A 24,850-nucleotide genomic window follows, 5' to 3' on the forward strand; every position below is an offset into this window, starting at 1 on the left:
CTGCCGGCCTCGCCGTCCACGCCCGGGTCCGCGCGCCGCCGCCCGCCGCTCTTGAGAGCCATGGAGCCGCCGGCGACAACCTCTGCTTCGCGGGAGAAATTTGGCGCGCTCCCACCAGTCTCGCGAGAGCCGAAAATGCCGCCGTCAATCAAGAGGCGTGCCCCGCCCCTCGCCCGCCCCCTGCAGCGCGCCAATGGGAGCAGGCGCCCGACGGGGGAGGTGGCCGGCAGGGACCGGGGAAAAGTGCGGAGGCGTGCGGGACGCACCGTGGGGTCGGGACCTGGCGGCTCTGCGGGCCGTGGTGGGGCCGGAAATATCAGGCCGTCCCCGCCCGCGCCCCGCGCCTCGCGCTCTGCTACCGGCCCGCCTGAGGTAGAGTCGGCGTCCCCGGCGGCGCGGCGCTGGGGTGGGGATGGCGCCGGCGGCGTCCAGGCTGCGGGCCGAGGCCAGGCTTGGGACGCTCCCGCGGCGGGCGCTCTCCCGGTACCTGCTCCTCCTGCGGCTCTACCCGGTGCTCACCAAGGCGGCCACCAGGTGAGCGGGGGCGCGGCCTGCGCGGGAATCCGACGCCGCCCCGGGCGCAGGTGGCTGCAGCGGCGCGGGGCCTGGACGGGCGCGCCGGGGTCTGAACCCGCCGCAGCGGGCGCCCTCCGACCCGGCTCTGAACTTCCCGCGGCGTCGCCCGCGTCCCCAGTCAGCGGCCATGAGGCGCCTCGCGGATCCCGCCCTCCCAGCGTGGGGAGGGCCCGCCGGGACCCCGGGGCTCGGCGCTCAGTTCACCCAAGGACCCGACAGGGGCCCCGCGCGCCCGGGGATGACACGGCCAGGGGAGCGGGTGGAGACGCGGCCAGGGGAGCGGGTGTGCGGGGAGCGGGTGGAGACGCGGCCAGGGGAGCGGGTGTGCGGGGAGCGGGTGTGCGGGGCGCGGGTGTGCGGGGAGCGGGTGTGCGGGGCGCGGGTGGAGACGCGGCCAGGGGAGCGGGTGTGCGGGGCGCGGGTGGAGACGCGGCCAGGGGAGCGGGTGTGCGGGGCAAGGGTGTGCGGGGCAAGGGTGGAGACGCGGCCAGGGGAGCGGGTGTGCGGGGCAAGGGTGTGCGGGGCAAGGGTGTGCGGGGCAAGGGTGTGCGGGGCGCGGGTGGAGACGCGGCCAGGGGAGCGGGTGTGCGGGGCAAGGGTGGAGACGCGGCCAGGGGAGCGGGTGTGCGGGGCAAGGGTGTGCGGGGCAAGGGTGTGCGGGGCAAGGGTGGAGACGCGGCCAGGGGAGCGGGTGTGCGGGGCAAGGGTGTGCGGGGCAAGGGTGTGCGGGGCAAGGGTGTGCGGGGCGCGGGTGGAGACGCGGCCAGGGGAGCGGGTGTGCGGGGCAAGGGTGGAGACGCGGCCAGGGGAGCGGGTGTGCGGGGCAAGGGTGTGCGGGGCAAGGGTGTGCGGGGCAAGGGTGGAGACGCGGCCAGGGGAGCGGGTGTGCGGGGCGCGGGTGGAGACGCGGCCAGGGGAGCGGGTGTGCGGGGCAAGGGTGGAGACGCGGCCAGGGGAGCCGGTGTGCGGGGCAAGGGTGGAGACGCGGCCAGGGGAGCGGGTGTGCGGGGCAAGGGTGTGCGGGGCAAGGGTGGAGACGCGGCGGGGGGAGCTGTTTTTTGAGAAGGTGACATTGAACAGGCTTGTAAAGAAGCCGAGCATAGGCTCTCCTGGCACAGGCACAGCTGGGCAAAGGTTCTGTTAGGTTTTGAAGGGAAGGCGGGGAAAGACAGACAGGGGCGTAGGCTGGACTCACAGTCCCGAGGGAGGGGAGACTGTGTGGAGAACGTGAACCCTGAGCAAGGGGCAGGAGATGAGAAGGGAGTCGCCAGGGATCCACGCGTCTGAGTCTGTCTGTGCTAGAAATTTTGGATTTTAACGTCCAGAGATCCTCTCAGAAGGCAAATACAAACCAAGCCCTGGCGGGAGCCACTGCGTCTGTTCCACCTTTTTGTGGACATTTTTATTGTGGTAAATCTGGAGAGATCCCTTGTACACCTTCCCAGGTTCCCCCATTGGTCAGAATTTGTGAAACTAGTGCAGTGTCACAGCCAGGGCATTGGCGTGGACATGGTCCACAGATCGTATGCAGATTTCTTCATTCTTTTCCTAGTCGTACCTGTTCTGTGCAGCTTTATCACATCTGTAGGTTCATGTGTTGACTCCCACAGTCAAAATACAGAACAGTGTCACGATAGGGCTGGCCTGTTACCCTTTCCTAGCCACACAGCTTCCCTACTCCCAAACTGCAAAATTGTAGTACAACGTCACAGCCAGGATGTTGACACTGATCAGTCCACCAACCCCTGTCCTTGCCTGTGTGTGTGTAAGTCCACCGTCTCCACCTTTTGACACAGGAACTATACATTGCAGCCGCTTTAACAAGGATTCCTGCCCGCCCATCTACTGCACGGCCTCAGAGCGGCCCTGCTCATTCACCTGTGGGAAAGGGACACCCTCCTGCTGGTCACTCCTGTTTTCTGATGACCTCCCTCTCCACAGTGGCATTTTGTCAGCACTTGGGAACTTTCTGGCCCAGATGATGGAGAAGAAGCGGAAAAAAGAAAACTCTCGAAGTCTAGATGTCAGTGGGCCTCTGAGATATGCTGTTTATGGGTGAGTGCTGTACAAGGGTCAGTTTATTCTGTAGCCACTGAGTGCGGCTAAGCTGGGCACCAAAACCAAGTGGTTGGACTACTCTGATTTGGAAATATAACTTTTTTTAAAACATTGCAGTAATTATGGGGAAAAATTCAAATGGTTCATATAGTTTGTATATATACACATGTGGTTTTCTTCTTGTTGTTGTTTTGGAGACAGAGTCTCACTCTATCACTCAGGCTCACGGCAACCTCTGCCTCTCGGGTTCAAGAGATTCTCCTGCCTCAGCCTCCTGAATAGCTGGGATTATAGGCACATGCCACCAGACCCAGCTAATTTTTGTATTTTTAGTAGAAATGGGGTTTTACCATGTTGGCCAGGCTGGTCTCGAACTCCTGACCTCAAGTGATCCACCTGCCTCAACCTCCCATATGTGATTTTATTATGTTTCTTTTTAATTCCATGGATGGGGGTGGTTGTCTTAATTTGGCTGAGAGGCAGACCTGAGAGCAAGTAACTCATCCAAACCTAAAGTCAGACTTCAGGATTCAAAAACCCTGGAGGCATCCTAGACCAGGCTCATGGAAGAGGAAAACTGACTCAATGTGACCAGTTAGTTTCTGTTGTTATTTTCATGGTGTAAATATCCAGAAAAGAAATGCTTAGGTATCCCAAAAAATGTCCAGTTTCTGAACCACTGTCTGAATTGCAAAAGCACAGTGATTCAAGAGTTTTACCTTAATCCACCCTGAGATCTTGGCCAACAATAGTGTCATAGATGGATTATTTGAAGTATTTTGCAACTAGAGTGATTTTTTTTTTTTTCTTGGGACAGAGTCTCTGTTGCCCAGGTTGGAGTGCAGTGGCGCAATCTCGGCTCGCTGCAACCTCTGCCTTGTCAGCCTCAACCTCCCTAGTAGCTGGGACTACAGGCACACACCACCACATCCAGCTAATTGTTGTGTTTTTAGTAGATTTGGGTTTTCACCATGTTGGCCAGGCTGGTCTTGAACTCCAGACCTTGTGATCTGCTTGCCTCGGCCTCCTGAAATGCTAGGATTACAGGTGTGAGCCACCACACCCGGCCTGATTTTTTTAAATTCAGACTTCATGAGGATCATTTTTATTCTTGCAAGCTTGATAACTTGAATCATCATGGATTATTCCATAATGTATTTAGAGCAGTAATCCCCCCAAGAGGGCGGGTAACAAGATCAGCTAGCAGGCCTCATCTAAGCACAGTTTTCCCTTCCCCACTGAGAATCCACACAGCACCTTATGACCAGGTGGGAAAAACACACTGAGAACCACTTGTTCAAAGACTGTCAGTGTCACAAGTTGAAAGATCCCTCTTTTTGTTGCTGAATTTTTTGGAACTACAGTCCCAGCAGATGTAGCAGCTGGGTTCCATTCTCTCCCAAGCACACGGGAATGACTAGCAGCAATGCAGGCAAGCCGAAGTGTAGCACCAGCTCCTACCCTTGCCCGTTAGTCTAGAGAGTTTGATGACAAGCTCTATAAACAGGGACATGTCCAATGGTTTATTTTGGAGGACCTTCTGAAGGCCAGGCCCTGTTGTGGGCATTGCAGTGGACAGAAGATGGAGCCTGCCTTCTCAGGGTGAAGAGAGGCACAGACCAACCTAACAGATGAGATTAGGACGATGCTGGGCAGACAGTGAGTCAGGGCCTGGAGTAAAGACTGCTAGCACAGGTCTGCACGTGTGCTGGGGCCACCTGGAAGCTGACAGCGTGAGGAGGAGTGAGCCACCAGGCAAGGCGGGGTGCAGATGGGAGCAGAGGGCCCACGGTGGGAGCAGCTCTGGCCTGTTAGGGTAGCAGAGCGCCCCTGAAGCTGACTTGTCTATACAGACCTGTGTGGCCAGGACTGAGGGACATCAGGGAGGCAGGATTTAGGACCTGGGATTTGTGGGTGAAGCTGGACCAGAGAAGGGCATGTCCAGAGAATCACAGCCTGGTTCACACCCTGTGGGGCCTCAGGTTCTTCTTCACAGGGCCACTGAGTCACTTCTTCTACCTCTTCATGGAACACTGGATCCCTCCCGAGGTCCCCCTGGCAGGGCTCAAAAGGCTCCTCCTGGACCGCCTCATCTTTGCACCAGCCTTCCTCATGTTGTTCTTCCTCATCATGAACTTTCTGGAGGTGGGTGTCTGCCACAGCACTTAACTGCATGTCTTCATTTAGCACAGGGATTCTTCACCTGACATTCCTGGGCAGAATTCAGAGGGTCTGCAGACTTTTCACTACACTCAAATTAAAATTTTGCATTTTCCTTTATGAATATAGGAAGTAAACGTCTAGTATTGGCAGGACCTGTTTGTACCCAGTAGAGTCACTTTATTTATTTAAAGGCAGGGTTTCAGTCTGTCACCCAGGCTGCAGTGTAGTAGCACAATCATAACTCGTTGCAGACTCAAACTCCTGGGTTCAAGTGATCCTCTTTCCTCAGCCTCCCAAGTAGCTGGGACTACATGTGTGTGCCACCACACCCAGCTAAATCACATTATCAGTTGTAACAGATACCTCAAAATGTCAGTTATGCTCTTTACTACTTGGACCTGCCATTAGAGGTCTTGTCACTGTGTAAGGAAAGAAACGGGCTGGGCGCTGTGGCTCATACCTGTAATCCTAGCACTTTGGGAGGCCGAGATGGGTGGATCATGAGGTCAAGAGTTCAAGACTAGCCTGGCCAACATGGTGAAATCCCGTCTCTACTAAAAAATACAAAAATTAACTGGGCATGGTGGCGCACACCTGTAATCCCAGCTACTGGGGAGGCTGAGGCAGAAGAATCGCTTTAACCCAGGAGGCGGAGGTTGCAGTGAGCTGAGATCGCGCCATTGCACTCCAACCTGGGTGACAGAGCAAGACTGTCTCAAAAGAAAGAAGGAAGGGAAGGAAGGCGGGAGGGAAGGACGGAGGGAGGAAGGGAGGAAGAAGGGAAGGAAGGAAGGAACAGGGCCGGGTGTGGTGGTGCATACCTGTAATCCCAGCACTTTGGGAGGCCAAGGCCAGTGGATAGCTTGAGGCCAGGAGTTCGAGACCAGCCTGGGCAACATGGCGAAATCCCATCTCTCCAAAAATAAAAAATGAGCCAGTGTGATGGTGTGCACCTGTAGTTCTAGCTATTCAGGAAGCTGAGGTGAGAGTATCTCTTGAGCCCAGGAGGTAGAGGCTACAGTGAGCTGAGATCGCACCACTACACTCCAGCCTGGGCAACAGAGCAAGACCCTGGTTCAAAAAACAAAATTAAAAAATAGAAATAAACACATTAGTCTGTCAAAATTTTTTCTGAATACTTTGATAACTGTATGTCAGTATTATTGGTTCCTTTGTAGTCCTATGTATTTTATTTTATGCATTATAAAACGATTTTGAGAAGGTGGGGGCCGCAGGCTTCACTAAACTGTCAAGGAGATATGTGGCACAAGAAGTCGAAGACTCCTAAGGATAACACAGAAGCCTGTGCGAGTTCTGGGACTGGAGGTAAACCTACTGGCATAATCCCAGTCAGAATCCACCGCGCGGGAGGCGTGCTCACCTGTACTCAGCAGGCACGTCTGTTCTGACTATCCTGCCTTCCCCATTCATGAGCACCTTCAAATCCTCACTGTCTCTAGGAGCACCAGCTGGGTTGTGTCACCTTCTGCCCTGAAAGTAATTTGTTTTAACTTACCACTTCTCCATACAGAAGTTCTAAAGGTTCATATATTCAAACATGCCTTTCCTTACAGGAAGATAATAGAAATATTCTTCTATACTTTTCTCCAGTATCCTTATGGTTTTATTTGTTTACAGTAGGAGATAGACTTCTGCCTTGATTTTTCTACTTACATAGCAGATTTTCTCATTACCATTTATGGGACAATCCCCAGTATTCTGAACTACTCTCATTTCCATCTGTACAGGCCATTACCTGGACTCTTTGTTCTTTTGCTCGGTTCTTTTTTTTTTTTTTTGAGATGGAATGCAGTGGCACAATCTCAGCCTCACTGCAACCTCTGCCTCTTGGGCTCAAGTGATTTTTTAAAATTTTTTTGAGATGGAGTTTCACTCTTGTTGCCCAAGCTGGAGTGCAATGGCATGATATCAGCTCACCACACCTCCACTGCCTGGGTTCAAGCAATTCTCCCACCTCAGGAGATAACAGGCATACACCATCACAACCGGCTAATTTTGTCTTTTTAGTAGAGATGAGGTTTCTCCATGTTGATCAGGCTGGTCTCAAACTCCCGGCCTCAGGTGATCCGCCCACCTCAGCCTCCCAAAGTGTTGGGGTTACAGGCGTGAGCGACCATGCCCAACCTTCAAGTGATTTTTGTGCCTCAGCCTCCTGAATAGCTGGGACTATAGACACCTGCCACCACACCTGGCTAATTTTTTTTATTTTTAATAGAGATGGGGTTCCTCTGTGTTGGCCAGACTGGTCTTGAACTCCTGGCCTCCAGTGATATGCCTACTTTGGCATTACAGGCGTGAGGATTACAGGCATGAGCCACCACACCCAGCTCTCCCCTTACTTTAAACAAGAAAAAAGTTAAGCATTGCTTTAAAATTGTTTTTTTAGTTTGTATATATTTAGAGAGTACGTGTGCAGATTTCTTTTTTTTTTCTTGAGCCAGAGTCTCACTCTGTCTTCAGGCTGGAGTGCGGTGGCGCAATCTCAGCTCACTGCAGTCTCCACCTCCTGGGCTCTAGTGATTCTCCTATCTCAGCCTCCCGAGTAGCTGGGATTACAGGGGCACGCAGCCACACCTGGCTAATTTTTTGTATCTTTAGTAGAGACAGGGTTTCACCATGTTAGCCAGGCTGGTCTTGAACTCCTGACCTAGTGATCCACCGCCTCAGCAAAATGCTGGGATTACAGATGCGAGCCACCATGCCTGGCCGTTAGTGCAGATTTCTTACGTGACTGCGTTGTGGTGAAGTCTGAGCTTTTAGGTCCCATCACCTAAGTAGTACCCAATGGTGATTCCAGCCCTCCTTCCCCCACCACCACCTTTTGGAGTCTGTGTCTGTTATTTTCCTCTGTTGGTCCGTGTGTGCCCTCTGTTTAACCCCCACTTGACAGTGAGAACATCAGCTGAGACAAGGTCACTTGATCCCAGGATGTTGAGATGTTCAGACCATTGCAGTGGCACATGCCTATAGTCCCAGCTACTGAGGAAGCTGAGACTGAGGCCTGATCCCAGGAGGTTGAGCCTAAGTGAGTTGAGATCATAGGACTGCATTCCAGCCTGGGTAGCAGTGAGACGGCAAGACCCTGTCTGGAAAAAAACAAAGTGAGAACGTGCAGCATTTGACTTCCCATTTGTGAGCTGTTTCACTTGGCTTAATGGCCTCTGGTTGAATCTATGTTTTTTGTTTGTTTGTTTTTGAGACAGAGTCCTACTCTTTCACCCAGGCTGGAGTGCAGCAGCGTGATCTCAGCTCACTGCAACCTCTACCCCGTAGGTTCAACGATTCTCCTGCCTCAGCTTCCCAAGTAGCTGGGACTATAGGCACGCGCTACCATGCCTGCCTGATTTTTGTATTTTTTAGTAGAGATGGTGTTTCAACATGTTGGCCAGGCTGGTCTTGAACTGCTGACCTCATGATCCACCCTCCTCGGCCTGCCAAAGTGCTGAGATTACAGGTGTGAGCCACTGCGCCCAGCCACTTGACTTTTTAATAATGGCCATTCTGACTGGTGTGAAGTGGTATATTCTGTGTTTTTAATTTGCATTTCTCTGATGATTAGTGATGTTGAACATTTTTCATATGTTTTTTGGCCACTTGTTTTTCTTCTTTTGAAAAATGTTCGGGCGGGGTGCAGTGGTTCATACCTGTAATCCCAGCACTTTTCAGAGGCTGAGGCAAGCGGGATCACAAGGTCAGGAGTTCAAGACCAGCCTAACCAACATGGTGAAACCCTGTCTCTTCTAAAGATACAAAAAATTAGCCAGGCATGGTGGCATACCCCTGTAATCCCAGCTACTCAGGAGGCTGAGGCAGGAGAATCGCTTGAACCCAGGAGGCAGTGGTTGCTGTGAGCCACGATTGTGCCACTGCACTCCAGCCTGGGTGACGGGAAAAGACTCTGTCTCAAAAAAAAAAAAAAATGTTCATGTCCTTTGCCCACTTTTTAAATGTGGTTTATTCATTTCTTTCTTGTTGAGTTGTTTTGAGTTCCCTGTGGATTCTGGGTACCAGCCCTTTGTAGGGTGTGTAATTTGCATATGTTTTTCCCATGCTGTAGATTGCTGATTGTTTCTTTTGCTGTGCAGAAGCTTCTTTGTTTAATGAGTCCCATTTGTGTATTTTTGGTTTCACTGCATTTGCTTTTGAGGACTTGGTCACAAATTCTTTTTCTTGGCCGACGTCTAGAGGAGTTGCTCCCAGGATCTTTATGGGTTCAGGTCTTTAATGCACCAGCTCAATTTAGAATCAACTTACTGGGGTCCTTTTTTTTTTTTTTATAACTCCTAACAAGTTTTGATCAGAAAGACATAACTTTGGCAGTTATTTGGGAAGAACTGTCCGCGTAGCTCTGATAGCAGTTCTGGTGCCCAGGGCCAGCCTTGGGAATCACCTCCTCTGGTCGTCCGAAAGGAATGATGGGCTGGCACACCACAGCCAGCGTGAGCAGGCTGCTGCCTGGCATCTCACGGATTGTTTTCTATCTCGCCGGTTGGCTCCTGAGAGCTGCAACGCTGAGTAATGCGTCTGCTGTCTGCATATAAACAGAACAAAGTCAAATAGCAGTCTAAATATCATCCTGTTAGGGTTTTGGTGCCTGGAATTCAATTCCGATGGGCAGTGAGAATGTTCACCACCTAACTTTCCTCCTTTGCAGGGGAAAGACGCCTCAGCATTCGCAACCAAGATGAGGGGGGGCTTCTGGCCAGCCCTGAAGATGAACTGGAAGGTGTGGACGCCAGTACAGTTCATCAACGTCAACTACGTCCCTCTGCAGGTGAGGGCCACAGGGCTCAGCCACCGCCAAACATTACTTTCTGTCAGGCCTCCCTCCACCCTTCCTTCTTTCCTCCTTCCTTCCCTCCCTTCCCCTTCCCTTCCCTCTTTCCTTTTTCTTTCTTTCTCTCTCTCCCCCTCCCTACCTTTCTTTCTCTTTCTTTCTTTCTTTTCTTCTGTAGTTTTCCTCCAGACTTGGTTTCACCTGTGTCTATACTCCTCAAATGCCCTTGGGCTTTGCTCATGACCCTGAAACATTGATAGTTCTGGATTCAGGAAGCAACACACAAGGGTGTCCCAAGTGGTTGTCTTTGCCTCTTCCGTTCATTCAGCAAATTCTCATTAAAAGCCCCCATGCCAGGGCTGCCCTTGGGTTTTCTAGCATTTGAAACATTCCCAGTCCCAGGAGTGTACAGTCAGGCAATGTGAATCTCTGCTCCTGGGTTGCAGTCCTCAAACTTGGCCCAAATAAACTCTAGTTATACTTAGGGGGGAATAAAAGGGCCACGTGCAGTGGTTCACACCTGTAATCCCATCACTATGGAAGGCCAAGGTGGGCAGATCACGAGGTCAAGAGATCAAGACCATCCTGGCCAACACAGTGAAACCCCATCTCTACTAAAAATACAGAAAGTCAGCTGGGTGTGGTGGTGGGTGCCTGTAATTCCAGCTACTTGGGGGGCTGAGGCAGGAGAATCGCTTGAACCCGGTATATGGAGGTTGCAGTGAGCCGAGATTGAGCCACTGCACTCCAGCCTGGATAACAGAGCAAGACTCTGTCTCAGAAAAAAAAAAATACAAAAATTAGCTGGGTGGGTGTACACCTGTAGTCCCAGCTACTCAGGTGGCTGAGGCACAAGAATCACTTGAACGCAGGAGATGGAGGTTGCAGTGAGCTGAGATCGCACCACTGCACTCTAGCCTGGACAACAGAGTAAGAACATGCCTCAAAAAAATAAACAAGATGTTAAAAGGAAAAAAAAAAAACATTCCTGGTCCTTGGGCTCATGAATTATAGCTGAGGCTGAAGACAGGTGCTATGTAGTCATGGGTCCTACCGCTGACCTGGAAGGGCTGCCTCACAGGAGCCATGGCAGCCACACCCGGGTGAGGGATGAGCCTGTCCAGGTGTGGAGTGAAGGCCTTCTGGGGAACCTGAGCCTTTCTGCTGTCCTGTGCATGAAGGAGCTGCTGTGGGGGCTGAGTCAAAGGTGTCGGAATGGGGCTTGGCTCTGCGCTGGTGGAGCAAAGGCCAGAGCCCCAGGCTCTGCCACTGGGATCAGCTGTCTTTATGCACAATCAGGGTCCCCAGGACCACTCCCATGCTGAGAGGATGGGGCTCAGCACCCCCTGCAGCATGGCAGGACACCCCCAGGTGCTGCAGGAGGAGACCTCGCAGAGCCTGCAGGGGCCACATGCTTCCCTCCCCTACAAGGCATGCAGCCCATCAGGGTTTTACTGGCGCTGGTGGGTGAGCATCTCTGCACCAAAGCTTCAGACCCCCAGAAGGAGAGCAGCTGTGTGAAGCCTATGTGGTTGGTGTGAACAGTCCAGGCACAGGGCAGGTGGCCCTTCTGGGAAAGGTGGGTGCCATATCAGCCCAAGCTGCCACTAGGGAGGACCTAGACAGGCCTGCAGGGGCAGCACCTCAGCTACTGAGAGCCTTCCTGCATGAGCACGAGCTCTGAGCCCTGCCCAGGAGGGAGGTGGCCCAGTGTGTGCACATTGCACACCACACACACACGTGCACACTGCACACCATACACACACACACACTGCACATAGCAAACACACTGCACATACCACACACATACCAGACACACTGCACACACCACACATAAAACGCACACAACAAACACACCACACACAGCACACATACAACAAACACACTGTACATTGCACACACACACACACCAAACGCTGTACATTGCACACGCACACACCAAACACTGCACACACCAAACACACCGTACATTGCACACACATACCACATGCAAAACACTGCACACACTAAACACACTACATTTCACACACACCAAACACTGTACGTTGCACACGCACACACCAGACACACTACACACACACCATACTACACACACCAAACACACTGTACATTGCACATGCACACACCAAACACACTGTACATTGCACATGCACACACCAAACACACTGTACATTGCACATGCACACACCAAACACTGTACATTGCACACACACCACACACCCCAAGCACACTACACATACCACACTGTACACTGCACACACCACACTACGCACCAAACACTACACATACCACACACACCAAACACACTGTACACTGCACACACCAAACACTGCACACATCACACACACCAAACACACTGCACACACCAAACACTGCACACACCACACGCACACACCAAACACTGCACACACCACAGAGTACTCACCACACACACACACCAAACACACTGTACATTGCACACACACACCCCAAGCACGCTGCGCACACACACACCAAATACACTGCACACACCACATGCACACACCAAACACTGCACACACCACAGAGTACGCACCAAACACACTACACACACCATACTGTATATTGCACACACACACACCCCAAACACACTGCACATACCACACACACTGCACAAACCAGACAGCAAACACTGCACATACCACACACCTCCCAAACACACTGTACACACCACACACACACCAAACACACTGCACACACCAAACACACTGTACATACCACACACACAGGAACCACACTGCATACACCACACACACACCAAGCACACTCTACACACCAAACACTGCACACACCCTACACACCCCAAAACACTATACACCAGACACACTGCACACACCACACACACTGCACACACCACACACACATCAAACACACTGCACACACCACACACTGCACACACCAAACTGCACATACCACACACACACCAAGCACACTGTACACACCACACACTGCACACACCAAACACTGCACACACCACACACACGAAACACTGCACACACCACACACACTGCACACACCGCAAACACCACACACACATCAAACACACTGCACACAGCACACACTGCACACACCAAACTGCACATACCACACACACCAAACACTGCACACACCACACTGTACACACCACACATACCAAACACACTGCACACACCACACACACACACACACACACACCAGGAAGCAGCAGGCAACCAGGGCGCACACTGCCAGGACAAAGTGCTGCTCACCCCTAGCCAGAGCTGCCAGGAGTTAAAGCAAAATAAGAACAGAATTTCCTTTGGCTTTAACAGTGGCCCTTCCCAGAGCAACTTCAGCTCCATGGGGCTGACGCCAGGTTGCTTTCAAGAGTGGGTGGGAATTATTTTAAAAATCACAAGTCTAAAACACGCTCTAAGTTTGTGAGGGCCAGGTGTGGTGGCTCATGCCTGTAATCCCAGAACTTTGAGAGGCCAAGGCAAAAGGATCACTCGAAACCAGGAGTTTGAGACCAGCCTGGACAACATCACCAAAATGGCAAAACCCCATCTCTATTTTTTTTTTTTTTGAGACAGAGTCTCATTGTTGCCTGTGCTGGAGTACAATGGTGTGATCTTGGCCCACTGCAAACCTCCACCTCCCCAGTTCAAGTGATTCTCCTGCCTCAGCCTCCCAAGTAGCTGGGATTACAGGTGCCTATCACCACGCCCAGCTAATTTTTTGAATTTTTAGTAGAGATGGGGTTTCGCCATTTTGGTCAGCCTGGTCTTGAACTCCTGACCTCATGATCTGCCTCCTAAAGTGCTGGGATTACAGGCATGAGCCACTGCACTCAGTCGTTCCCATCTCTATTTTATGAAAATAAATTTTAGGCTGGGTGCAGTGGCTCACACCTGTAATTCAGCACTTTGGGAGGCTGAGGCAGGCGGATCACAAGGTCAGGATTTTGAGAGCAGCCTGACCAAAGTGGTGAAACATCATCTCTACTAAAACAAAAATTAGCTGGACATAGTGATGGTCGCCTATAATCCCAGCTACTCGAGAGGCTGGGGCAGGAGAATTGCTTGAACCAGGGAGGTGGAGGTTGCAGTGAGCCAAGATTGCACCACTGCACTCCAGCCTGCTGGCAGAGTGAGACTCTGTCTCAAAAATAAAGTGAAAATAAATAAATAAATTTTTAAAAGTTTGAGAGGAGGTGGGGAGAAGCAATGGAAGAAGGCCGGGTGGCAGAAGGGGTTCTGATACTCGATGCGCAGCTGTGGTGGGTACAGACATGAGGCTACTTGTGGGATGGGCAAATGTGCGTCCAGAAAGCAGCTCTGCAGGGTCCCCTCAGAAGGCAGGTGGATGGGAGCTCCCAGCACACACACGGCAGCGCCTGGGATAGAGGCCCCGCCCTCTGTGGTGAGAGAGGAGAGAGAAGGTGACAGCTGAGTGGAGAGGGGAGTGGGACATCCTGCCTCAAGCCCCTACCTGCCTCTCCTCGGGTGGCCCAGGGGCTGGGACTGAGGGGAGAGGAGGCCAGTGGGCATTTTGAGAGGCCCCTCCACCCCTCTCTGCTAGGGACTGAGGGGAGAGAAGGCCAGGTCGGTATGTTGAGGGGATACAGAAGGGGCAAGTTTGGCCATGTGGAGGAAGGGAGAGCACACTGACTGGAGAGACAAGACTTCTGGGCAGAGGGCGCTGGGGCTTGTCCAGCTGTGGTCAGCACCGGGGAGGTGAGAAGGCAGGAAGGATAAAGGGTTTTCCAGGGACAGTGACCACAGAACAGGAGGCTAAGGAAGCTACAGCCATGGGCCACCAGTTCTCAGAAATATAAAGGAAGTAGGGACAGGTGAGAAGACAGACTGACCGGGCACATGAAAGCAGCTGGGATGGAAGGTGGGGGGCAGGGAAGCCAGGCCTCTGAGCAGCATGGGGCAGAGTACTGGGCGGCTGTGGCTAGGGGGTGGCTGCAGGTGAGTGTGGATGTGGCAGTGGCATTCATTCAGCAAGCATTGACTGAGCAGTGACTGTACCATGCTGCTAGGCTCTAGGACACAGTGATTAACCAGACAGACAGGGCTCTACTTTGATGGCACCACGTGCCATGGGGAGACTCAGCACCAGGTCAGAGGATTCTTCGGGAGGGTGAAGCTGCTGAGTCACCGAAGCAGGGCAGTGAGACAGTGACAGGTTAGAGTGGAGGGAAGGTCAGGGGCCCCTCCTCTGTTCATCAGCTGGGTCCCCTGGGGAGGGTGCAGCCACCTGCAGGATGGCTGGTCCTAGAGTGAGGGAGGCTGAACCAGGAGCTCAGGTGTGCCGTGAAGGGGGAAAAAAGCGAGAGACTTGGCTTTGTGTTCCTGGGTCGCTGTAGCCCGTAGAACCATTTTTCTTCTCCACCCTCTCTGCTGGGGCCCAGCACCGTGTGTGGCACAAACTCAAGGCTCAGTAAATGCAATAGTGGATGGTGGATGGACCTACCCACCAACAAACGGGTGAATGAAAGAACTTTGTTCTGGGCGACTGAGGCTGGGTAGCTGTGGCCACAGCCTGCCACTGACTGTGGCGTCTGACTCTTCTCTTTGGCAGTTCCGGGTGCTCTTCGCCAACCTGGTGGCTCTGTTCTGGTATGCCTACCTGGCCTCCCTGGGGAAGTGAAGACCACTGGGAGAACATCAGGTGCACTGTGGACGTGGGTCTAGGGGGTCTCACCCACGTAGTGAGAGAGCAGAACGAACCCAGTCAGGACTCCACTGACTAAATCAGGTGATTCAAGATGCCCTAAAATGATGGATGGAGAAATAGAAATCCCTTATTGTCAGAACCTTGTGTTTTAAAAAGGCAGTAGCTGACATCAGCTGGTGTTGCCCTAGAAACTTAAAGTTTAGTAGAGACAATTTCAGTTATTACTGTGGACCAAATTAGGGTCACAATAAATGCAAAAATATGTAGGTTCTTTAATAGTGAGTTTAATCTCAGAACAGTTGCTGTTGCTTTGAAAGAAATGCATAGCCATATGTTTAAAAAAATTTTTTTTGTAGGCCGGGCACAGTGGCTCATACCTGTAATCCTAGCACTTTGGGAGGCCGAGGTGGGTGGATCACCTGAGGTCAGGAGTTCCAGACCATCCTGGCCATCATGGTGAAACCCCATCTTTAAAAAAAAAAAAACTTTTTTGTATGTGGTAAAGTACATAAAACACACAATTTACCATGTAGCTGGTCATGGTGGCTCATGCCTGTAATCCCAGTACTTTAGAAAGCCAAGGCAGGAGGATTGCTTGAGGCCAGGAATTTGAGACCAGCCTGAGCAACACAGTGAGACCTCATTTCTATAAGAAAAAAAAAAAACACATCTCTGTGCATACACATACACACACACACACACACACACACACACACACAAACTCCTGGGCCATCTTCCTGCTACAGCCTCCCAAGTAGCTAGGATTATAAGTGCCTACCACCACACCCACTTACACCCAGCCAATTATTATTTAGAGAGATGGAGTCTTTCTGTGTTGCCCAGGCTGGTATTTGAACTGCTGGGATTACAGGTGGAAGCAACTGCACTGGGCTCTTTCCTTTTATAAAAAGGCTGAATTAGGCTGGGCGCCGTGGCTAACACCTGTAATCCCAGCACTTTGGGAGGCTGAGGCAGGCAGATCAGGAGGTCAGGAGATCGAGACCATCCTGGCCAAAATGGTGAAACCCCGTCTCTACTAAAAATACAAAAAAAATTAGCTGGGTGTGGTGGCACATGCCTGTAGTCCCAGCTACTCAGGAGACTGAAGCATGAGGATTGCTTAAACCCAGGAGGCAGAGATTGCAGTGAGCCGAGATGGCACCACTGCACTACAGCCTGGGTGACAGTGCTAGACTCCATCTCCAAAAAAAAAAGACTGAATTAAAAAAAAAAAAAAAAAAAAAAAAAAAGGCTGAATTTTGACTGTCCTAAGATTCTTTAAAAAATAAAAATAAAAATAAGCCAGGCTCAGTGGCTCACGCCTATAATCCCAGCACTTTGGGAGGCCAAGGTAGGTGAGGTCAAGATACTGAGACCATCCTGGCCAACACAGTGAATCCTCATCTCTATTAAAAATGCAAAAATTAGCCAGGCGTGGTGATGTGCACTTGTAGTCCCAGCTGCCCAGGAGGCTGAGGCAGGAGAAAAGCTTGAACCTGGAAGTAGAGGTTGCAATGAGCCAAGATTGTGCCACTGCACTCCAGCCTGGGCGACAGAGCAAGACTCTGTCTCAAAATAAATAAATAAATAAATAAAATAAAAATAGGGCCAGGCACAGTGGCTCACACCTATAATCCTAGCACTTTGGGAGGCCAACGTAGGAGAATCACAGGGTCAGGAGTTCGAGACCAGCCTGGCCAATATGGTGAAACCCTGTCTCTACTAAAAATACAAAAAAGTAGCTGGGTATGGTGGTGTGCGCCTGTAATCCCAGCTACTCAGGAGGCCGAGGCAGGAGAATCACTTGAACCTGGGAGGCAGAGGTTGCAGTTAGCCGAGATCACACCACTGCACTCCAGCCTGGGTGACAGAGCGAGACTCCATCTAAAAAAATTTAATTTGAAAACTGAAAAGGCTGAACATTCCCATGTGCATGGACTGCATTTTGCGTGTCCGTTCGTCCGTCAGTGGCTAGACTGTTTCCAGCTCCCAGTGCTGTGAAGGATGCGGTGGTGAAGGCAGCAGCACCAATACCTGCTCCTGTCCTGCTTGCCCTTGGGTGTTCAAAGAACTGCTCTTTCAGTTCCGAATCTTTACGGTGGGATTGTTCCCAAAGGAAGTTTAGGGCATTTGCAAAAGTAACAGATGCTCCTGCAGTTGGTGCAGAAGGTGACAATTCTGACTGTCCCTCTAAGTTGCCGTTTCCCAGTGAGTCCCACCCCCCTGCCATGACAGAGGATTAAGGATCTGGAGCTCAGAGCAGATTCTGGATTAGACCCCAGAGATCACAGTACTGACGTCGCTGAGGGTTGCTTTGTGCTGGAACTCTTCTGAGAGCTTCGAGGAATTAGCATGATTTGATCCTGCATCAGCCCTGAGGGAGGTGCCATTGTTTTCTGTGCTCCACATATGGGGAGCGCAAGACCCCTCAGCTAGCAAGAGACACGAGTCCTGATTCAGAGGCAGTAAGCCAGGTCCAGAGCCACCATCTTCACCACCATGGCCTCAGAGTGTCACGGCAAGTCAAGAGAATGCGCTGGGGAGGATTCTGCATCATGTATGTGGGCTACCACAGCCTGCATCTGGTCAGTTCGCTGAGCAGCCCTTTACCCAGTGCTGCCAGCACACACACGGGAGAGCAGAGACCAGGAGTTTTCAGTCTCAACTACTTGAACAGTCACTAGAAAACCCACTGTGAGTGGTTAAATGAGCTGGAAATAGTTCAAGGAAGAAAAGCACTTCTTCCTGTATGTAGGTCTGACTGCCTTGAACAAATCCTAGTGTTCCATCAGCTTCTAAAACTGCACCAAGTTCCAGAGGACCAGAATTCTCCACGTGTCACCCTAGGGCTTCCTTCCCTCCAAGCACGCCATCCTTTGACCCCTTTTTTTTTTTGAAATGAGATGGAAATTGAGAGACTTCAAGGAACAAAAATGGTCTCTGGAGACAGAGGAAAGGGTTTATTACTAAGAAATGTAGTGCCTGCAACATGCAGCTATGGCTCATACAGCATTGCTCTTTGCCTGGAAGAGAAGCTGCGCATAGTTAAAGATGGTCCAGAGCCCCAAGTCCAACTCAGCTCAGCCACAAGTGGAGGAGCCAACACAGTTGCAGCTGCTTCGGCCAGAGCCCCTGGCACAGCAGAGGCCCTGCCCCAAGTGTGTGGGAAAGTGGGTGTGGCAAGGTGACCTCTTCATCTGATTTCCTCAGGGCAGAAAATGAACACCAGCTGTGACAATGACAAGCCTCACCTTGCTGGGATACTGAGGATCGGGATTCTTAGAGAAACACAAGGCAAGTTTGCGTGTTTTCTAAGCAGGGGACCAGGGCAGGGGATTCATCCTTCCCTGTCGTTCCTGTGAAATGGCCAGGGCAGTGGCATCTCTTGCTCTCTGGCACTGTGACCCTATTGGTTTCTGGGGGATGGGAATGTGAGCTGTGCTGTCACCCAGCATGTTTATTCCCTACAATGCACACATAAATTACCACAAACTCAACAGCCTAAAACAACACAAGCTTAGTATCAAGATTCTGGTGGTCAGAAGTCCAGAATGGGTTTCATGAGGCTAAAATCAGGGCAGCTGGGCACAGTGGCTCACACCTGCACCTGCAGTCCGAGCACTTTGGGAGGCCGAGGTGGGGAGGTCACTTGAGTTTGAGACCAGCCTGGATAAATTAGGGCGACCGCATTTCTTTCTTTTTTTATTTTTTGGAGATCTGTGTGCCTCTGTTAGCAGAGACACTACTTGAGGGGATGAAGTGGGAGGCGTGGGTGGCCTGATGCCAGGCCAGCCATGCTTCCTGGGCTTGTAGGTGATGGAGAGCTCGCCCACCAAGGTAGTGGCTGATCATCTTCGGCTTGATCTCCAGCTGGTTGAAGGTCTTGCTGTCGTAGACACCCACCATCTAAGGCAGGATGATGATGTCCCACAGGTGCTTCTTCACTTCCGGCTTCTCCATGGGCGGTGCCTCCTTGGCCTTGCGGTGCTTCAGCAGTGAGTGTGGCTTTCCCCGCAGGCCCGGGTTCAGCTGCTGCCGCTGGTGCTCCCGGTACAGCAGCATCAGCTGCTCTTGGGGCGTGTCCGGCAGGTGGACTTGCAGAGGGTCTGCTTTGGCTCTACATCTGCCATTCTGATGGATCCTCAGGAAGCAGGAGACCCTATTTCTACAAAAAAATTTTAAAATAACTAGCTGGATGTGGTGGCATGCACCTGTGGTCCCAGCTACTCAGAGGCTGAGGCAGGAGGCTCACTTTGAGTTCAGGAGATCGAGGCTGCAGTGAGCTGTGACTGTGTCACTGCACTCCAGTCTGGGTGACAGAGCAAGGCCCTGTCTATTTGGGGAAAAAAAGGCTGGGCATAGTGGTTCACGCCTGTAATCCCAGCACTTTGGGAGGCCGAGGTGGGGAGGTCACTTGAGGTCAGGAGTTGGGAATACAACATGGTGAAACCCCATCTCTACTAAAAATACAAAAAAAATTAGCCAGGAGTGGTGGCAGGTGCCTGTAATCCCAGCTACTGGGGAGGCTGAGGCGGGAGAATCACTTGAACCTGGGAGGCAGAGGTTGCAGTGAGCTGAGATGGCACCATTGCACTCCACTTGGTGACAGCAAGACTCCGTCTCAAGAAAAAGTTTAAAAAATCAGGAGATGGCAACGTGCTGTTCCTGCAGGAGGCTCCGGGGAAAACCCATGTCCTTCCTCTTCGGCTTCTAGAGGCCTGGTATCACTCCAGCCTCCGCTTCTACCCCCTCATCTCCTCCCTCTGGACTTCCTCCCTCCCTAAGGCCTGCTGCAACTACTCTGGGACTACACCCGGCCCTAGTGTCTCAAGGGGGATTCTCCCAAAGGTCTTCCATAACTTGTAGAAAAAGCAGCCAACAAAAGGGTGCGGTTGCTCACTGGACTGTGTTACCCAGCATGCAGCAGCCTCCCTCAGGCTTTGTGCCAGCTGGCAGCCACGTGGGAATCGTGTTCTGGGCCTGTTGCCGTTCCTGCAGTCAGCCTGCGCGGGCATCTTCAGAGCAGCCTTTCTTGCATTTCTGTTTCCCCCAGCACCCAGGCAGTGTCTAGAAATGGGGCAGGAGTGGCTGTTTGGTGAGCGAGGCAGTATCTTCTGCGGTAAGCAGTCAGTGGGCTCAGAGTGGCTGCCCCAGGCAGCACAGAGCCTTCCCTGGTACACACATGTATCCTTGCAGGAACCAGGGCAGTCACCTCTCTCTTTCTCCCTCAATAGTGAGTGCTTTTTGAAGGCAAGACCCTTAGTGTGCATCTCCAAAGCATGGCTTCTTGTAGGCCCTCCTGTGAGTTGAATTGAAGCTGGCTGAGGTAGGAGTAGGGTAGGATTTATGTACAAAAGCCCAAGTTTGTAAAATTTTGTTTTCTTCAAATCACAATTATTTCAAACTGTTTCCTAAATTTCAGTACTGTGTACATGTTCTACATCATTTTTCACTTACAATTTTAAAGACCTATGCTTTTTTTCCCACACGGGTCGGGGTGCAAATGATGAAATCACAGCTCACCACAGCCTCAGCCTCCCACGTGGAGCATGGTGGCTCATGCCTGTAATCCCAGCTTTTGGGAGGTCAAGACAGAAGGATCATAAGGATCATCTCTATCATTCGGGTTCTGCAATTTCAGGATAATGTGTCTCCACATGGTTCTTTTTTATTCATTAGATGAGGCACTTGACAAGCTGCTTCTTCCTGAAAACTATTTCCTTCAATTCCTGGAAACTGTCTTGCATCATTTCTTTGGTAATTTTCTCATTATTTTCTTATCTCTTCATGGGTCTCCTGTATTTGTGTTCTAGTTTTCCTCTCCCATTAATTTTTTTTTCCCTTTTATTTTCTGGACAATCTCCTTTTTTTTTGGAGACAGTCTTGCTCTGTCACCTAGACTGGAGTGCAGCAGTGCTATTTCCACTCACTGCAGTGGACATCCACCTCCTGGGTTCACCCAAGTAGCTGGGGTTACAGGCACACACCACTACAACCCAGCTTGTATTTTAGTAGAAATGGGGTTTCACCATGTTGTCTAGGCTGGTCTTGAACTCCTGACCTCAGGTGACCTGCCCACCTTGGCCCTCAAAGTGCTGTGACTACAGGAGTGAGCCATTGCACCCGCCCTAATCTCAGTTTTATATCCCAACCTTTCAGCTGATTTTTTTTTTTTCTGTGTTCTTTTGCTGGAGTGCAGTGGCATGATCTCAGGTCACTCCAACTTCTACCTCCCGGGTTCAAGTGATTCTCCTGCCTCAGCCTCCCAAGTAGCTGGGACTTCAGGTGCACATCACCCTGCCAGGCTAATTTTTATATTTTTTAAGAAGAGACAGGGTTTCACCATGTTGGCCAGCCTGGTCTTGAACTTCTGACCTCAGGTGATCTGCCCTCCTTGGCCTTCCAAACTGCTAGAATTACAGGTGAGCCACTGCGCCCAGCCTTTTTTTTTTTTTTTAAGACTGTCTCACTCTAACACCCGGGCTGGAGTACCGTGGTGTAGTCTTGGCCCATTGCAACCTCTGCCTCCTGGGTTCAAGTGATTTTCCTGCCTCAGCCTCCTGAGTAGCTGGGACTACAGGTGCTCACCACCACATCCAGCTAATTTTTTTTTCTTTTAGACGGAGTCTCTGCAGCCCAGGCTAGAGTACAGTGGTGTGATCTTGGCTCACTGCAACCTCACCTCCTGGGTCTTGGTTCAAGCAATTCTGCCTCAGCCTCCTGAGTAGCTGGAATTACAGGCATGTACCACCATGCCCAGCTGATTATTGTATTTTTAGTAGAGACGGTTTCACCACGTTGGCCAGTTTGGTCTCCCAACTCCTGACCTGAGGTGATCCACCTGCCTCAGCCTCCCAAAATGCTGGGATTAAAGGTGTGAGCCACCATGCCCAGCCAACTCCTCCTTGATAGTATTCCATTCTTGTTTCATAAGTACAATTACCCTTTAAGATCTTAGTTACAGATCGGGTGTGGTGGCTCATACCTGTAATCCCAGCACTTTGGGAGACTGAGGCAGGTAGATCACAAGGTCAAGAGATTGAGAGCATCCTGGCCAACATGGTGAAACCCCCTCTCTACTAAAATACAAAAATTAGCCAGGCATGGTGGCACGTGCCTGTAATCCCAGCTACTCAGGAGGCTGAGGCAGGAGAATCACTTGAACCTGGGAGGCAGAGGTTGCAGTGAGCTGAGATGGCACCACTGCACTCCAGCCAGGCAACAGAGTGAGACTCTGTCTTTAAAAAAAAAAATTTAGTTACGTAAATTTGGAAGTCTTGTATCTCATATACTGTTTCTGTTTTCTGAGTTAGGTTTTTATTTATTCATTTTGATCTCTTTCTTTTTAGAGAAAGGGTCTTGCCGTGTTACCCAGGCTGAAGTGCCGTAGCTATTCACAGCTCTCACTAACCGACATGGGAGTTCTGACCTGCTCCGTTTCCACGCTAACCCTAACGCTAGTGCTCTGCTGCTCCAGGTCACTATAGTGGTGCTGAAATTCTTGTGGATACCCAATGAGCAAAGCACAATATAGCTCACAAGCCCTGGGCTCAAGCAGTTCTCACCTCCGCCTCCCCAATAGCTGGGACTGTGGGGTGTGCCCCTATGCCTGGCTCTGTCTTCTTGATTAGGTTTTCCGTAAATGTCTCTTGATGCTTGATGGTTCATTTATTTATTTTTGAGACAGTCTCACTCTGTCACCAGGCTAGAGTGCGGTGGCACGCCTCTGCTCACTCTGTAGCTGGGATTACAGGCACGTGCCACCACACCCAGCTAATTTTTGTATTTTTAGTAGAGATGGGGTTTCACCATGTTGGCCAGGATAGTCTCGATCTCCTGACCTCGTGATCCACCCGCCTTGGCCTCCCAAAGTGCTGCGATTACAGGCATCAGCCACCATGCGTGGTCCGGTTCATTTGTTTTTAAAAATCAGTGTCACTAAGACATTCTTCGGAAGCTTATTGTGGGCTGCACTTGTCAAGTGGTGCCTTCGCTGTGGGCCAATCAAGCAGGGACCCAGTTTGTTGAGGATCACACATTATCAAGGGAGGCCAAGGTGGGAGGATCACTTGAGCCCAGGAGTTCAAGGTCCCTTTTTTTCGGGGCAACACAGACCCCCGTCTCTACAGAAAATACAGAAATCAGCCAAGTATGGTGGCACACATCTGTAGTTCCAGTTACTCCAGAGGCTGAGGCAGGATAATCACTTGAGCGCAGGAATTGGAGGCTTCAGTGAGCTGTGATTGCACCACTGCACTCCAGCCTGGACAGGAGAGTGACACCCTGTCTCTAAAAAAATACATTTTGTAAAAATGTTTAAATTTTACTTTTGAAACAGAGTCTCGCTCTGTTGCCCAGGTTGGAGTGCAGTGGCACGATCGGCTCACTGCAGCCTCTACCTCGTGGTTTCAAGTGATTCTCCTGTCTCAGCCTCCCAAGTAGCTGGGATTACAGGCATGAGCTACCATGCCTGGCTAATTTTATACCAACTTAGTCTTCAAACTCCAGGTGATTTTCATTTTTTGAGACAGGGTCTTAACACTGTTGACCAAGCTAGAGTGCAGTGGTGCCATCATGGCTCACTGCAGCTTTCACCTGGGCTGAGGTGATCCTCCAGCCTCAGCCTCCAGAGCAGCTGGGACTAGAGGTGCCTGCCACCATGCCCAGCTAATTTTTTTCTTTTTGAGACAGAGTCTCACTCTGTTGCCCAGACTAGAGTGCAGTGGCATAATCTGAGCTCACAGCAGCCTACACCTGCCAGGTTCAAGCGATTCTCCTGCCTCAGCCTCCTGAGTATCTAGTATTACAGGCTCCGGTCCCCACGCCTGGCTAATTTTGTAATTTTTAGTAGAAACCGGGTTTCACCATGTTGGCCAGGGTAGTCTCGAACTTCTGACCTCGGGTGATCCACCTGCCTCAGCCTCCTTTCAAAGTGTAGAGATTAGGGGCCGGGCGCAGTGGCTCACATCTGTAATCCCAGCACTTTGGGAGGCCGAGGCGGGTGGATCATGAGGTCAAGAGATTGAGACCATCCTGGTCAACATGGTGAAACCCCGTCTCTACTAAAAATACAAAAAAAAAAAAAAATAGCTGGGCATGGTGGCGTGTGCCTGTAATCCCAGCTACTCAGGGGGCTGAGGCTGGAGAATTGCCTGAACCCAGCGGGTGGAGGTTGTGGTGAGCCGAGATCACGCCATTGCACTCCAGCCTGGGTAACGAGCGAAACTCCGTCTCAAAAAAAAAAAAAAAGTGTAGGGATTACATTCGTGAGCCACCATGTCCGGCCCTAAGTGATTTTTTCTTTTTTTTTGTCTGAGATGGAGTCTTGCTCTGTCGCCCAGGCTGGAGTTCAGTGGCGCGATCTCGGCTCACTGCAACTTCCTCCTCCCAGGTTTAAGCAGTTCTCCGCCTCAGCCTCCCGAGTAGCTGGGATCACAGGCACGCGCCACCTCGCCTGGCTAATTTTTGTATCTTTAGTAGAGACGGGGTTTCACCATGTTGGCCAGGCTGGTCTTGAACTCTTAACGTCGTGATCCACCCGCCTCGGCCTCCCAAAGTCCTGGGATTACAGGTGTGAGCCACTGCGTCCAGCGT

At 51.4% G+C, this 24,850-nt stretch overlaps 3 protein-coding genes across 6 annotated transcripts in view; 1 reads left to right on the forward strand and 2 right to left on the reverse strand.

The window, feature by feature from the left end:
* POLE (DNA polymerase epsilon, catalytic subunit) overlaps nt 1-91 on the reverse strand; it is a 56,623-nt gene extending 56,532 nt beyond the window's left edge. Inside the window, exon 1 of the mRNA XM_035258266.3 lies at nt 1-91. Coding sequence (XP_035114157.3) covers nt 1-62 — 62 coding nt within the window. The 5' untranslated portion in view covers nt 63-91.
* PXMP2 (peroxisomal membrane protein 2) lies at nt 38-18,562 on the forward strand. 4 transcript variants are annotated; one of them, XR_004729215.3, is made up of 6 exons: nt 219-534; nt 2,518-2,631; nt 4,617-4,779; nt 9,473-9,592; nt 15,161-15,337; nt 18,467-18,560. XR_004729215.3 is itself a non-coding variant. In XM_035258279.3 (5 exons), exons 1-5 carry the CDS (start codon nt 413-415, stop codon nt 18,476-18,478), a joined length of 531 nt encoding a protein of 176 aa, XP_035114170.1. In that variant the 5' UTR covers nt 219-412; the 3' UTR covers nt 18,479-18,562. The 4 variants fall into 4 exon arrangements, 3 of the variants coding, with proteins under 3 accessions (XP_078193986.1, XP_035114170.1, XP_035114169.1); XM_035258279.3 differs by lacking the exon at nt 15,161-15,337 and having other exon boundaries at nt 18,467-18,562; XM_035258278.3 differs by lacking the exon at nt 18,467-18,560 and having other exon boundaries at nt 15,161-15,395.
* LOC100410483 (uncharacterized) overlaps nt 15,523-24,850 on the reverse strand; it is a 10,629-nt gene continuing 1,301 nt past the window's right edge. The window contains exon 2 of the mRNA XM_078337862.1: nt 15,523-19,421. Coding sequence (XP_078193988.1) covers nt 19,163-19,421 — 259 coding nt within the window. The 3' untranslated portion in view covers nt 15,523-19,162. The remainder of the gene's footprint in view (nt 19,422-24,850) is intronic.

Source organism: Callithrix jacchus, chromosome 9 (assembly GCF_049354715.1).
Source record: "Callithrix jacchus isolate 240 chromosome 9, calJac240_pri, whole genome shotgun sequence".
NCBI classification, from domain to species: Eukaryota; Metazoa; Chordata; class Mammalia; order Primates; family Cebidae; genus Callithrix; species Callithrix jacchus.

Bases quoted from the DNA above. Each gene is read 5' to 3' on its own strand.
- PXMP2 (XM_078337860.1), top strand. From the start codon at position 61: ATGGAGCCGCCGGCGACAACCTCTGCTTCGCGGGAGAAATTTGGCGCG. The intron at 535-2,517 runs GTGAGCGGGGGC...CCCTCTCCACAG, and splicing joins CTCACCAAGGCGGCCACCAG to TGGCATTTTGTCAGCACTTG. The intron at 2,632-9,472 runs GTGAGTGCTGTA...CCTCCTTTGCAG, and splicing joins CTGAGATATGCTGTTTATGG to GGGAAAGACGCCTCAGCATT.